General features: G+C 26.6%; 2 protein-coding genes across 2 annotated transcripts in view; one reads left to right on the plus strand and one right to left on the minus strand.

The window, feature by feature from the left end:
• The window catches only part of LOC111629032 (cyclin-dependent-like kinase 5), a 64,508-nt gene that overhangs the window by 38,893 nt on the left and 8,933 nt on the right, over positions 1-16,682 (plus strand). The window contains 1 exon segment of the mRNA XM_023372899.1: positions 2,166-2,226. Coding sequence (XP_023228667.1) covers positions 2,166-2,226 — 61 coding nt within the window.
• LOC111629027 (histone-lysine N-methyltransferase SETMAR-like) lies at positions 11,972-13,988 on the minus strand. Its single transcript, XM_023372896.1, has one exon. It carries the CDS (start codon positions 12,996-12,998, stop codon positions 12,054-12,056), a length of 945 nt encoding a protein of 314 aa, XP_023228664.1. The 5' UTR covers positions 12,999-13,988; the 3' UTR covers positions 11,972-12,053.

Consider the following 16,682-nt stretch of genomic DNA (forward strand, 5'->3'; position numbering starts at 1 on the left):
TTTCAGCAATTAAATAGCAGTGTTTCTGGCTTCTGAATATTTGCATTATTTTTTACAATGCTGTCACTGTTGGAAAAACACAAAAAGTCAGTTTGTTGTCACTTATTTAGTAGCTCCAGTTTTAAGAATAATTTTGATTTAATAAATTCTTTTTATTGAAACATTCCTAAAAATTTCACTATATTAATTTTCAATAAACTTCTTGAAATTATATATTTTTTTCCAATTCTGTATTTTTTTACTGTAATTCAGAATATGTAAAGTTAAATGAATAAAATGGAATTCCAAACTGAAAAGGAAAAACAAACTAATAGGTTTAAAGCATGAAGTATCAGATCATTTTCACAAATTGTGTGATTAAAGTTCTATCAATTTTTGTGTTATAATAAATATTATTCATTATTTGGTGTGATAAGTTTTGAACTTGATGGATTATCCAAAACTTCATGAAAACTTTTTTGCCTGCTTGTGAATTTTTATCTTGTTTTTATTGTCTTTTGACAGTAAAAACAGGATGAAAATCCACAAGCAGTCATAATAACTCTGGAAAATAAATTGTTGGTTCAAAAATGTATGCATTGAATAATTCTAGTTTATATTAAATATTTTCTTAATAATTCTTATGGAATTACTTTTTTAAAATAATTATTAATAAAATTATATACTGTATTAAATAACACAATAATATAATTTAATTAGGATGATTTTAGTTACATTATTAAAGTTTTTACAAATATTATGTGTGTTTGTAGTTTTATTGAAGATTTTTGAATAAAATATATTTTTGTAATTTCTGTTGAAATATCTCTTTCTCTCTCTCCTTTTCTTTTTTCTTTAAGATTTTAATATATTTTTTATATTCAATAATAATGTGGTTATATTTAAAGGACAATCAAATCACAGGTTGCTGGTGATATATCTTATTTTTATAATTTCTCCTCTGTCAACTGGCAACTGGGTGATTTGATTGTCCTTTAAACATAACCATGTTGTTATTGGATATAAAGAAATAAATTTTAGGACAAAAAGCTTCACCTTATATTTTAATTTTTTTGTATTATTTATTGAATATAAATAATAATAAAATAATTAAAGAGGAATAATTTAATTTACTCTGATAAATTATATATAATTTTCTGACAATGAAATTATAAACATAATTAATTATTTATCAAAAAAAGGAAATAATTATATAAATTGAGAAAATTTTGAAATTTCTCAAATATTTTAAAATAATAATTGTATTTAAATTACAAATAAAAGTAAATATTTAAAGTTGAGAGGAAGCTCTGATTTAAATTTATTTTAAAGTGTTATTTTGAAATCACTTCTATCTTCTTAATTTAACCTTTCATAGTTACTCCACATAAATGGTGATGATTAAACCTAGCAGTAGCTGAAAGTGTTTCTGACCTAATAAACTGGATTTACAGGTATTTATAATTGTTCACTTCAAGGATATCTTAAAGGAAATAATAAAGAATACTATGTTATACAAAAACTTACTCTTGGAATGTTATTCATGTAGTTTTTATTATTGACTCTTTGTTGTATCTTCATTTATCAAAAAGATATTTTAAGTATTCAAGCCATTAATGTCAAAGCGTGGTCATGGTTATTATATAATTATAAATTAATTGTAATTGAATGATATCATGCTTTCTTCAACTAATTTTTTAAATATTTTACAATATATTTAGTTTATTTTAAAAATTATATATTCCAACTTAGTAATTTTGGAATAATCTTGGAAGAACTTTGCTATAAATTTATTTATTTATTAGAATTCAGAATATCTTAATTTAAATTTTAATATTTAATTAAATTAAATGCTAATTTTATATAATTTTATTCAGTAATATACACCTATAATATATATTGTTTATATAAACTTTTTTAATAAATATTAATAATTATAATATTAATAACAGATTACATATTGTTATTTAAATTTTAAACTTGTTTCAATTATTTTTTTATAGAATCAAGCTTACAATTGTAGTTTGTGATTAACTCAAATTATAATTTGTATAGTAATTTACATCTAATTATAATTAAGATAATTATACTATATAGATAATAAGTTTATTTATTTATATTTGTATAGCTCTATATCTAGAATCAGGAAATATTTTGTTTTTTTATAATTCTTTAATATTAATCACATTATTGGGAACACCAACAGAGGAAACATGGACAGGAATGACACAACTTCCAGATTATAAGGTAAATAAAAAGCAAATTTATTCATATTTTGATTATTCATTTATCAGCTAGTTTTCAAAAATTTCAAATAATTTAAAATTGTAGATAAATACAATCTTAAATTATGAAGAATGCAGATAAATTTGGAATTGTCTTTATCTGCAGTCTTAAATTTTAAATAAGAAAGAATTTAGAAATTGATTTCTTGATTAATTTTTCATGATTATGATAACTGGGATTTAGTTTATCTTTAAGCATTTTTTGTTTCTTTATTAAGATGAATTGAATTTTTGAAAATGATTTTTTTAAACACTATTGTATTACTTATTCATAGCATATATTAATAAGGAATAGTTAGTTTTATATTTAATCTTAAAATAATAATTTATTTCTGTATTTAAGTTTCTTCTAAAAATATATTCAGGAATAAAATATGCAATAAAAGATAAAATATATATACAGACTGTACAGAGATACCAACCTGAGAAGAGGGCCATCAGTATCACAGGATCATATGGTTGACATGACATGGTTGGAAAATGAGGTGGATGGAGGAGCAATTCCACCATCCACCTGCTTCCAATGTGATGTCATTGCTTCAAGTTTAAGATATTCATAAACCATCTTACTTTTACTCTAAAATAAGTTTGAATGTTTTCAAATTATAATCTGAAAAAAATTATACAATTATAATGTTACTTAGTACTGTATAACTTAATTAAATTTCATAAATTTAGTTATATAATATTAAGTAATATATAAATAAAAATCCACTTTATGTAAAATTCTTAAAATTTGAATATTTATTAATATATTATTTTATAATAGATTTTAAAAATAAATTCAAATTGATTTTTCTTATTTAATAGAATAAATTCTTATAAAATTGAGAGAATACACCATTTTTCTCTATATCGTGCACATACATGATCTCTTTGCTTGGACTTTTTTGGAATGCCTGATTGTGATGTTAGAAAAGCAATACATCATTTTTAGACATGAGTATAAGCCATTTTTGGACAGGTTTTAGTGCAACTGTGATTGAGTCTCACATACAGGGACAATTTTTAAACAGATTTTTGATTAGCTGATTTCAAACTGAAAGCATTGTTGTTATGTGCTGATTAGTTTGAGATATGGCATACTAGTGATTCAATGTGGACAAAGTATTAACTAACACCTACATGCCTTGTTGTGGCTTGTTAGCATACTTATTTGAGAATGTATAGAATCATTCCATAGTTTTTAGAGAGTTATCAGTAAATCTATAATTTACACACAGTTTCTATAGAAACTGTGGAAAATCTATAGTGATTGAAAACTCTGGACTATATAAACTATATATGTGATGATGAAACCCATATGTTTTAAAATGTTTGTATATTAAAAATAATTTACCTTTTTTTATAAGATCTGCAAGATGACATTTATTTATATAGTTTTGTAATTCATAATTCATTCAGTTGTTATTCATGTATATTTCAATTTATAGTTTCAGCACTTTTGGTAAAATAATAATAAAACAAATTCATTATTATGTCTTTTTCATATATATTTATGGAAATACAAAATTTTTTATAATTTTTATTTTATACTTTACAAGGTAAACATAAGAAAGAACAGATTACAAACTTATTATTAGTAATTATGACAAATGCAGTCAAATTCAAATGGTATTCTATGATAATTAAAATTAATAATAATATTTGTGTTATGAATTTTATAATTTCTAATGCTGAGAACTCATGATTTTGTATTTACAGTTGTCTATTTTATTACTATAACTATCTTTCAAGTTAAATAATAGCATTTACTTAATATTGTAATAAATTTAACATTAAACATAAATATGTATAAAGAAAAATCAATGAAAACAACAAAAACAATATTTTAAAAAACTTTGTTTAAAGCAATTAAATAATAAAAAATTATATCTTTTTGAAAGAAAATGCAAAACTATATCTGTGATGCTTGTATAGTCTCTTTGATTAAAAAATAGCACACTTTTAAACTTTACTGAAGAATTTAAAATAACAGGATGATAAATCAAGGCTACTGGGAGTGTGATAAATTATTCTATTTAAATTTACAGATAATTTCCATAGTCAAATAAGCTCATGTGCTAGAATTGTTCTGAAGAATTATTTCCTTATCAATACTTACATTACTTTGGTCTTTGCGGACCTTTAATAGAAATAAAAAAATGGAGTTTAGAATATTTATTTCATGTCTTTATGGACATTATGATAAAATGAATAAATTTCTATAAGTAAAAATTTAATCTTTAGCCAAAAGAAATAAAGAATCTCTCTTTTGTTTGAATGTGTCTGTTCTAATGAATATTTTATATTATATATATATTTTTTTTATTATTGATTTCNTGACTCTTTGTTGTATCTTCATTTATCAAAAAGATATTTTAAGTATTCAAGCCATTAATGTCAAAGCGTGGTCATGGTTATTATATAATTATAAATTAATTGTAATTGAATGATATCATGCTTTCTTCAACTAATTTTTTAAATATTTTACAATATATTTAGTTTATTTTAAAAATTATATATTCCAACTTAGTAATTTTGGAATAATCTTGGAAGAACTTTGCTATAAATTTATTTATTTATTAGAATTCAGAATATCTTAATTTAAATTTTAATATTTAATTAAATTAAATGCTAATTTTATATAATTTTATTCAGTAATATACACCTATAATATATATTGTTTATATAAACTTTTTTAATAAATATTAATAATTATAATATTAATAACAGATTACATATTGTTATTTAAATTTTAAACTTGTTTCAATTATTTTTTTATAGAATCAAGCTTACAATTGTAGTTTGTGATTAACTCAAATTATAATTTGTATAGTAATTTACATCTAATTATAATTAAGATAATTATACTATATAGATAATAAGTTTATTTATTTATATTTGTATAGCTCTATATCTAGAATCAGGAAATATTTTGTTTTTTTATAATTCTTTAATATTAATCACATTATTGGGAACACCAACAGAGGAAACATGGACAGGAATGACACAACTTCCAGATTATAAGGTAAATAAAAAGCAAATTTATTCATATTTTGATTATTCATTTATCAGCTAGTTTTCAAAAATTTCAAATAATTTAAAATTGTAGATAAATACAATCTTAAATTATGAAGAATGCAGATAAATTTGGAATTGTCTTTATCTGCAGTCTTAAATTTTAAATAAGAAAGAATTTAGAAATTGATTTCTTGATTAATTTTTCATGATTATGATAACTGGGATTTAGTTTATCTTTAAGCATTTTTTGTTTCTTTATTAAGATGAATTGAATTTTTGAAAATGATTTTTTTAAACACTATTGTATTACTTATTCATAGCATATATTAATAAGGAATAGTTAGTTTTATATTTAATCTTAAAATAATAATTTATTTCTGTATTTAAGTTTCTTCTAAAAATATATTCAGGAATAAAATATGCAATAAAAGATAAAATATATATACAGACTGTACAGAGATACCAACCTGAGAAGAGGGCCATCAGTATCACAGGATCATATGGTTGACATGACATGGTTGGAAAATGAGGTGGATGGAGGAGCAATTCCACCATCCACCTGCTTCCAATGTGATGTCATTGCTTCAAGTTTAAGATATTCATAAACCATCTTACTTTTACTCTAAAATAAGTTTGAATGTTTTCAAATTATAATCTGAAAAAAATTATACAATTATAATGTTACTTAGTACTGTATAACTTAATTAAATTTCATAAATTTAGTTATATAATATTAAGTAATATATAAATAAAAATCCACTTTATGTAAAATTCTTAAAATTTGAATATTTATTAATATATTATTTTATAATAGATTTTAAAAATAAATTCAAATTGATTTTTCTTATTTAATAGAATAAATTCTTATAAAATTGAGAGAATACACCATTTTTCTCTATATCGTGCACATACATGATCTCTTTGCTTGGACTTTTTTGGAATGCCTGATTGTGATGTTAGAAAAGCAATACATCATTTTTAGACATGAGTATAAGCCATTTTTGGACAGGTTTTAGTGCAACTGTGATTGAGTCTCACATACAGGGACAATTTTTAAACAGATTTTTGATTAGCTGATTTCAAACTGAAAGCATTGTTGTTATGTGCTGATTAGTTTGAGATATGGCATACTAGTGATTCAATGTGGACAAAGTATTAACTAACACCTACATGCCTTGTTGTGGCTTGTTAGCATACTTATTTGAGAATGTATAGAATCATTCCATAGTTTTTAGAGAGTTATCAGTAAATCTATAATTTACACACAGTTTCTATAGAAACTGTGGAAAATCTATAGTGATTGAAAACTCTGGACTATATAAACTATATATGTGATGATGAAACCCATATGTTTTAAAATGTTTGTATATTAAAAATAATTTACCTTTTTTTATAAGATCTGCAAGATGACATTTATTTATATAGTTTTGTAATTCATAATTCATTCAGTTGTTATTCATGTATATTTCAATTTATAGTTTCAGCACTTTTGGTAAAATAATAATAAAACAAATTCATTATTATGTCTTTTTCATATATATTTATGGAAATACAAAATTTTTTATAATTTTTATTTTATACTTTACAAGGTAAACATAAGAAAGAACAGATTACAAACTTATTATTAGTAATTATGACAAATGCAGTCAAATTCAAATGGTATTCTATGATAATTAAAATTAATAATAATATTTGTGTTATGAATTTTATAATTTCTAATGCTGAGAACTCATGATTTTGTATTTACAGTTGTCTATTTTATTACTATAACTATCTTTCAAGTTAAATAATAGCATTTACTTAATATTGTAATAAATTTAACATTAAACATAAATATGTATAAAGAAAAATCAATGAAAACAACAAAAACAATATTTTAAAAAACTTTGTTTAAAGCAATTAAATAATAAAAAATTATATCTTTTTGAAAGAAAATGCAAAACTATATCTGTGATGCTTGTATAGTCTCTTTGATTAAAAAATAGCACACTTTTAAACTTTACTGAAGAATTTAAAATAACAGGATGATAAATCAAGGCTACTGGGAGTGTGATAAATTATTCTATTTAAATTTACAGATAATTTCCATAGTCAAATAAGCTCATGTGCTAGAATTGTTCTGAAGAATTATTTCCTTATCAATACTTACATTACTTTGGTCTTTGCGGACCTTTAATAGAAATAAAAAAATGGAGTTTAGAATATTTATTTCATGTCTTTATGGACATTATGATAAAATGAATAAATTTCTATAAGTAAAAATTTAATCTTTAGCCAAAAGAAATAAAGAATCTCTCTTTTGTTTGAATGTGTCTGTTCTAATGAATATTTTATATTATATATATATTTTTTTTATTATTGATTTCTTTTAATAGTTTAATTGTAGTTTTTAAGTTTAAAACAGCTATTATCAAATTATCTCATTGTTGTAACTAATTAATACAAATAGAAATTATTAAAAAATCTACCTTTAAAACTATTATTGTAAATAACAGTTTATACTAATAGTACATACTGTTATTTCCAGGAAAAAATTTTAAATAGTTGATTTATGATGTTAGCTGGCTATTATTATCTACAAATTTCTGTACAAATCTCAATTAATGACAATAAAACTATATTTGTATTATATAACACACTATAGTATGGTTTTCTTCAAAAATGGTAATAGTAAATAAAATGAAATAAAGTAAAAAAAATATTTAGCTGGTCATTTGACCAGCAAAAACTGGCTTAAGAAGAAAACTGAAGCAATTAAATTTTAAAAGTTTGTAACTGAATGGGAAAGGTTTGAAAATTAAATATAAGTAAAAATAAAGTAAATGTGAATACTACAAAATTAAACCACAGAAAGTTGTTTCAATCAAGTTTAAAACTAAATTAGTATTCAACAGCTAATTCTAACACCAATAATAAATAGTAGTAATGTGTATTCTTTAATGTTAGAACCATTATACTGTCTAATGGTAAAATTATATAGAAAAAAAGTGCAGTATGACTTGATTTGTGAGAATTTGAAACAGTGAGTTATCTTTTATCTCTGATTTATTAGATGAAGTACTTCATACAATGACTGCTAACTGCTATTTTAAGAGAACAAAATATTTTAATCACAGATATGACCAGATTGAAATTCTCACATACTCTTATTAGCTAGCTTGTGGATTCCAGTTTTTACTTTTTTTTTTGTTTCATTCATATTATGCCTTCATTCTCTAGGTGTAGTGTTATTTGTTCTAACACAATTGTACAATTTAATAAACTTTTATTTCTACATTACAAATCCTTCTATTGATGATTACAATTATATTACTTAGAAAACAATTTTATTTTACTCTATGTTACTTAATATTCTGCTTGCTTACTGTCTCAATTGATTTTTGTTTTATCATTAAATAAAGAAATTGCTAACTTACATGTTTACTTGTCTCATTTTATATTAGTTACTTTTTATATCAGTAAATAATTTAATTGACACTTACAACCAAAATCAATCTTGCCCTGTTTATAAGATTTTGATTTATAAGTGGCTTTGATTTATGTTACACTGTAATTGGCATTAATATCAAGAACTTATTTTTTGTCCCAATCTTTTAATTTTAACTACCATAATTGCAAAAATTTCTCTTTGCTTGGACTTTTTTGGAATGCCTGATTGTGATGTTAGAAAAGCAATACATCATTTTTAGACATGAGTATAAGCCATTTTTGGACAGGTTTTAGTGCAACTGTGATTGAGTCTCACATACAGGGACAATTTTTAAACAGATTTTTGATTAGCTGATTTCAAACTGAAAGCATTGTTGTTATGTGCTGATTAGTTTGAGATATGGCATACTAGTGATTCAATGTGGACAAAGTATTAACTAACACCTACATGCCTTGTTGTGGCTTGTTAGCATACTTATTTGAGAATGTATAGAATCATTCCATAGTTTTTAGAGAGTTATCAGTAAATCTATAATTTACACACAGTTTCTATAGAAACTGTGGAAAATCTATAGTGATTGAAAACTCTGGACTATATAAACTATATATGTGATGATGAAACCCATATGTTTTAAAATGTTTGTATATTAAAAATAATTTACCTTTTTTTATAAGATCTGCAAGATGACATTTATTTATATAGTTTTGTAATTCATAATTCATTCAGTTGTTATTCATGTATATTTCAATTTATAGTTTCAGCACTTTTGGTAAAATAATAATAAAACAAATTCATTATTATGTCTTTTTCATATATATTTATGGAAATACAAAATTTTTTATAATTTTTATTTTATACTTTACAAGGTAAACATAAGAAAGAACAGATTACAAACTTATTATTAGTAATTATGACAAATGCAGTCAAATTCAAATGGTATTCTATGATAATTAAAATTAATAATAATATTTGTGTTATGAATTTTATAATTTCTAATGCTGAGAACTCATGATTTTGTATTTACAGTTGTCTATTTTATTACTATAACTATCTTTCAAGTTAAATAATAGCATTTACTTAATATTGTAATAAATTTAACATTAAACATAAATATGTATAAAGAAAAATCAATGAAAACAACAAAAACAATATTTTAAAAAACTTTGTTTAAAGCAATTAAATAATAAAAAATTATATCTTTTTGAAAGAAAATGCAAAACTATATCTGTGATGCTTGTATAGTCTCTTTGATTAAAAAATAGCACACTTTTAAACTTTACTGAAGAATTTAAAATAACAGGATGATAAATCAAGGCTACTGGGAGTGTGATAAATTATTCTATTTAAATTTACAGATAATTTCCATAGTCAAATAAGCTCATGTGCTAGAATTGTTCTGAAGAATTATTTCCTTATCAATACTTACATTACTTTGGTCTTTGCGGACCTTTAATAGAAATAAAAAAATGGAGTTTAGAATATTTATTTCATGTCTTTATGGACATTATGATAAAATGAATAAATTTCTATAAGTAAAAATTTAATCTTTAGCCAAAAGAAATAAAGAATCTCTCTTTTGTTTGAATGTGTCTGTTCTAATGAATATTTTATATTATATATATATTTTTTTTATTATTGATTTCTTTTAATAGTTTAATTGTAGTTTTTAAGTTTAAAACAGCTATTATCAAATTATCTCATTGTTGTAACTAATTAATACAAATAGAAATTATTAAAAAATCTACCTTTAAAACTATTATTGTAAATAACAGTTTATACTAATAGTACATACTGTTATTTCCAGGAAAAAATTTTAAATAGTTGATTTATGATGTTAGCTGGCTATTATTATCTACAAATTTCTGTACAAATCTCAATTAATGACAATAAAACTATATTTGTATTATATAACACACTATAGTATGGTTTTCTTCAAAAATGGTAATAGTAAATAAAATGAAATAAAGTAAAAAAAATATTTAGCTGGTCATTTGACCAGCAAAAACTGGCTTAAGAAGAAAACTGAAGCAATTAAATTTTAAAAGTTTGTAACTGAATGGGAAAGGTTTGAAAATTAAATATAAGTAAAAATAAAGTAAATGTGAATACTACAAAATTAAACCACAGAAAGTTGTTTCAATCAAGTTTAAAACTAAATTAGTATTCAACAGCTAATTCTAACACCAATAATAAATAGTAGTAATGTGTATTCTTTAATGTTAGAACCATTATACTGTCTAATGGTAAAATTATATAGAAAAAAAGTGCAGTATGACTTGATTTGTGAGAATTTGAAACAGTGAGTTATCTTTTATCTCTGATTTATTAGATGAAGTACTTCATACAATGACTGCTAACTGCTATTTTAAGAGAACAAAATATTTTAATCACAGATATGACCAGATTGAAATTCTCACATACTCTTATTAGCTAGCTTGTGGATTCCAGTTTTTACTTTTTTTTTTGTTTCATTCATATTATGCCTTCATTCTCTAGGTGTAGTGTTATTTGTTCTAACACAATTGTACAATTTAATAAACTTTTATTTCTACATTACAAATCCTTCTATTGATGATTACAATTATATTACTTAGAAAACAATTTTATTTTACTCTATGTTACTTAATATTCTGCTTGCTTACTGTCTCAATTGATTTTTGTTTTATCATTAAATAAAGAAATTGCTAACTTACATGTTTACTTGTCTCATTTTATATTAGTTACTTTTTATATCAGTAAATAATTTAATTGACACTTACAACCAAAATCAATCTTGCCCTGTTTATAAGATTTTGATTTATAAGTGGCTTTGATTTATGTTACACTGTAATTGGCATTAATATCAAGAACTTATTTTTTGTCCCAATCTTTTAATTTTAACTACCATAATTGCAAAAATTCTGTATGTGTGTGTGTGTATATATATACACATATGTACTGTAGATCTTTCACTTAGCTGGTGTATATGCACTGCATATACACAAATAAATATGTTTGAATTTAATTAAAATATTTTAGTTAATGTTAACAAAGTCAGTTAGTCTAACAATATGCTCTGCATTCCTTTAAAAAATTTTCCAGACACTTTCATTATAATAGGTATTTTGTGATTATCTGTGAGGTTAGACAAGATCAGTAATTGCATGAAGATTGGCTACAAAACAAAAATCAGTTTGTTTATCTTTACTTTGATTTCTTAATGATCTTGTTTTATGTATTGTAGTTAACTTAAAAACTTGCCAAACAATATCATAATACGAGGCGTGTTTTTAAAGTAAGTACCGTTTTGAAATATAAAAAAAACAAGCAAACATTTTTAACAAAATTTTTATTTATGTGAAAGCCCATATTTTACACTACTTTTCTACATAATTCCCATTAATATTGAGACACTTATCGTATCGTGGGACCAGCTTTTGTATTCCGTCCTCAAAGAATGTTGCCGCCTGATGAGACAACCACTGCAGAACGGTCGTTTTGACTTCGTCGTGATTGTTATGGCGCTGCCCTGCCAGATGCTTCTTCAAATGCAGAAACAAATGATAGTCACTCGGCGCTAGGTCGGGACTGTATGGAGGGTGGTCTAATTGTTCCCAGCCAAATGATGTGATTAGGTCTTGAGTTTGATTTGCCGTATGTGGACGAGCATTATCGTGGAGCAAAACGACACCCTTGCTCAGTAAGCCCCGCCTTTTGTTTTGTATTGCACGGCGCAGTTTTTTTAAAGTCTCGCAGTATGCAGCTGAATTGATTGTTTCACGATGAGGCAAAAAATCAACAAGCAACACTCCGTATCTGTCCCAAAACACCGTGCACATGATTTTCTGAGCAGAAATTGTTTGCTTGAACTTGACTTTCCTTGGAGATGATGAATGTCGCCATTCCATGGATTGTTGCTTTGATTCCGGTGTAACGTAGGCTACCCACGTTTCATCGCCTGTAACAATACGACTTAAAAAATCATCTCCTTCGTCACTGTAGCGCTCAAGAAAAGTCAATGCACTGGCCAAACGTTTGGTTTTGTGCTCCTCCGTCAACATTTTCGGCACCCAACGGGAACACAACTTCCGATAATTTAATCGTCCGGTCACAATTTCATAGAGAACACTTCTTGAAACTGCAGGAAACTCTTTAGATAAAGATGAAATCGTGAATCGTCTGTTCTCTTTCACTCTACAGTCCACTTTTTCAATCAAATCGTCGATAATGACTGAAGGTTGCCCACTTCGTTCCTCATCGTGAATGTTTGTGCGGCCATTACTAAAGGCCCTAACCCATTTTTGTACCATTCCTTCACTCATAACGCTTTCACCATAAACTTCACAGATTTGGCGATGAATTTCAGCCACTTTTGAGCCTTTAGCACTGAGAAAATGAATAACGGCACACACTTCTCAGTCGGCGGGATTCTCAATGAGCGGCGGCATTTCAATAACACACAAACAACAGTAAACACAGTCGACTGGCTCCGTAATGGCGTTTGTAGCTTCCCAACAGATGTAGGTACACAGCGCGCATGCGCTAAGTGCTGACTGCAGCGCTCCAGCAGTGTTATATTAAAACGGTACTTACTTTAAAAACACGCCTCGTACATCAGGCTATTTTCTGTCTACATTATTAATTAATTTTAAGTAATTTGTTACTAGAGATAGACTTTAGGTGCCATTTCTTATTAAATTTAATAGCCCAATGCATTATGGTATTGTTTGGCATTAACTAATAACATTGGGTATTGAGATGTTTATATATGTACAACTTAAAAACATTTTATATTATTAAGGAACAGCTATTAATGAAACTGTCATATTCTCACAAAGACTTGTTTTATGTAAAATATCTTTTCAAGTAGAATTCTTTAGTGCTTTGTAAAGAGGTTATTACTTTTATTATTGCTATTACTTGTTATGAAGATTCTATAAAGATTTTGTTCAGACGTTTGGATTTTTTTCACAGCAAGTTTTAAATTAGTGATGTAACGAATATTCGGTTACTGTTCGGTATTCAGCGTATTTGGCCTATTTTTCACTATTCAGCCGAATACCTAAAAACAGGAGTAATAAATAACAAAAACACAGTAAATTAGTCATTTTGGTATTTAGATTTAATGTTGTTGGGTATTTATGGGTATTTATTTATAACTTGTAACATGCACAAAATAAAAAAGAAAATAATATTAGTCACATGTGTGAGAATATCTCTTCCACTATGGTTGTTAGTACCACTTAATCGGCGCTAGTTGGTAAAACTAGTTCTCGGAGTTTTGGATCGAGAGATCCGATCTTAAATCTTTTTCTAGGAGGGCTGTTAATATTTAAAACGATCTGGACTGTGAAGTCTAGATTTATGTCAGGGACCTGACACCAGTTAATCAGTTATTTTACACGCGGATTAACACGCGTTATCCCTAAACTCGGGAATTGGAAGAAGCATGGGAACTTAAATGTAGATGAATATCTAACAAGAACCAAGTCATTTATAAACAAAGTAAATATTTAATAAATCAAATAATAAAGATATACAACAATGAATCTAACCTATATTTCTAAATCTAACTTAAACTATCTTATTTCTAACCTAACATGTGAGAGAGTTTACATCAATCTATTCAGAGCTTGTATTACCTCTGTATCTACCATATCTGTATGAAGATCTACTTCCTTCCTTTACTATTATTTCTTCTTTATATTTTCTTTGGGAGGTTCTTCAAATATCTTTCCTTTCAACCATCTTATCGTATGCTATACATCAGTTTAACCTTTTCGTATGTCGTATATTGGATTCATATGTATGGCTTCTTACGTATTCTCCTTAGTATGGCAATTGTCTCTTTTTGACTGATTTGCTGCAAAGGTACTGTATTTACATATGGCAAGATCTTCCTCTAACAGACTGCTGCCCCAAATGGCGCAAAAACGGCCCGTTTTATTCTGTCCTCTGTACTGTGTGCAAAATTATCAACTCATCACCAGTTCGCCTGGGAAAGGAAATCAACTTCCTTTCAAATTCTGCTGTTTCCTCCGTTTTGTGTAGATAAAATCTTGGTGAGGTTCGAAATATTATTTTCTCTAAAATTTTTAGTTTCTTTTTGAACCTATTATGTTGTTTACAAACCTTCTTCACCCTTTTGACCCTCACACATGTATTCACAATTTATAATTACAAAGATCAGCACATGTACACGCCTATCATTGGAGAATCCTCGCACATCTGAGGGTCTGACTCTATTCTATTCTATTCTTCTCCCCCGTGTTCATATGGAGATAACAGCCTTAGTGTGCTTTTTCTCTGAAGAGCGGCGCTACCTACTTAGGTGAAGCGACCCGTCCGTGAAAAATACTTTTCTAGTATTCATATATGATTCTCTGGATGCATGTTGGCTTGTGGCCAATAAATTGGTGATAACATTAAGTTCAGCTTTAAACGTTTCTCCAGTTCCTTACGTGCCTCTTCATAATTTGGGCACCTTAACTAAAAGTACTCAGGTGTTTCTGCTTCCTGACAAAAAGAGCAATTGGGGGATGGGACTAGACCTCACGAAAAAAGAAACATGTTAAGAGGAGCCATAGCCGTTCAAAGCCTTGCAAGCAAATTCTCCGCCCACCTAGAAGATGCATGTTGATACGGCCAGGGGTCAATTGGCCTGAGATGTTCATCTGAGGGTCTGACCCTGCCTATCCTTCTTTTTAAGCGCTCGTCTTTGCTCTTCCCTTTCTCTTTCCACTATCACTCTAATCCATGTATGCTTATGCATACATCATAATACGCGCTCACGATGCTTTCGATTCGTCACTTTTCCGTCGTAGAGTTCTCATTTTACAATTACATGACTCTGCCTGGTGATAACGGAGAAAAGAGACAGATAGGACATCGGTATAAGTCACAGCTATAATTTCACAGATTCAAGCCAGCTTGGTAGCCCGAATGGCCCCAGGCTTTCGCCTGTGCATGCTAAGTGACTTTCATTACAAGCATTTAGCTTTCTGAAGTCTATGACGACAATCGTTTGGCATTGATGGCCGTGAATTTCGTGCCAATAAGCTGTCTTGACTTGTTCGATTATGTTATCAACTCAATTTCATATTTATTTTCACATTTTCACTTTGCGGTCCTTCTCTGTTCTTTTTCTGTTATTTACACATGTAGGTCATTTCATTGTTATCCACATTTGATATCGTCGTTTATCACATACTTCCATGACACTCTTGTCTGTCTGCTACAACTACCAAGAATTAACGCGATTGGCGAAGTGTAGTGACAGCGGGCCAATAGAGAGCAGGATCCTTGCCATAATGCAGTTTGCGCGCCAATTTTCGTACATGCATTAATCAAGCCGAGTAGTTTGGCCAAATATTTGGATATTTGGCCACGCTCCTGGCCGAATATACTATTCATTGCAACACTATTTTAAATTATAATTTCTCATTTATATTATCATCTCAATGTAGAACTGACAAATACACAATGAATATTATTAGTTTTTCCTTTTTATGCATTCTTTCACAGTGTTTTGTTTATAGTTACAAATCTGTAAATTCTTTATATGTATATATCTTGTATTATTAAGAGCAGTGATCTAATTGAGATGTTCTACATTATCATCAAAACCTGATAATATAAGAAAGTTGTTAATAGTTCTATATAAAGCCACACATAACAACTTAGGATTTACAGTAGACCCCCTATAAAACGGGTTCCTATAATTACGATTCCTATAAGACAGCGAAAAAGTTGCGACGGTATCCGTAAAAAACGGTAAAAAACTCCTATAATTACGTAAAACATCATCAGGCAGCCGAACTACTTTCCGTGCCGTCAAGCGCCACGCTACGGAGAGATTACTATCGTCTGTACAGTATTATATATAAATTATATATAAATTAGGTACTGTACATATAATTATATATTAATTATATATAAATTAGGTATTGTATATATAATTATATATTAACTTAATTTATTGTAACTTTATTATAATTATATATATA

The sequence above is a fragment of the Centruroides sculpturatus genome, unplaced genomic scaffold, assembly GCF_000671375.1.
Source record: "Centruroides sculpturatus isolate CEXI.00-Female unplaced genomic scaffold, Cexi_2.0 scaffold524, whole genome shotgun sequence".
In the NCBI taxonomy this organism is placed as follows: domain Eukaryota; kingdom Metazoa; phylum Arthropoda; class Arachnida; order Scorpiones; family Buthidae; genus Centruroides; species Centruroides sculpturatus.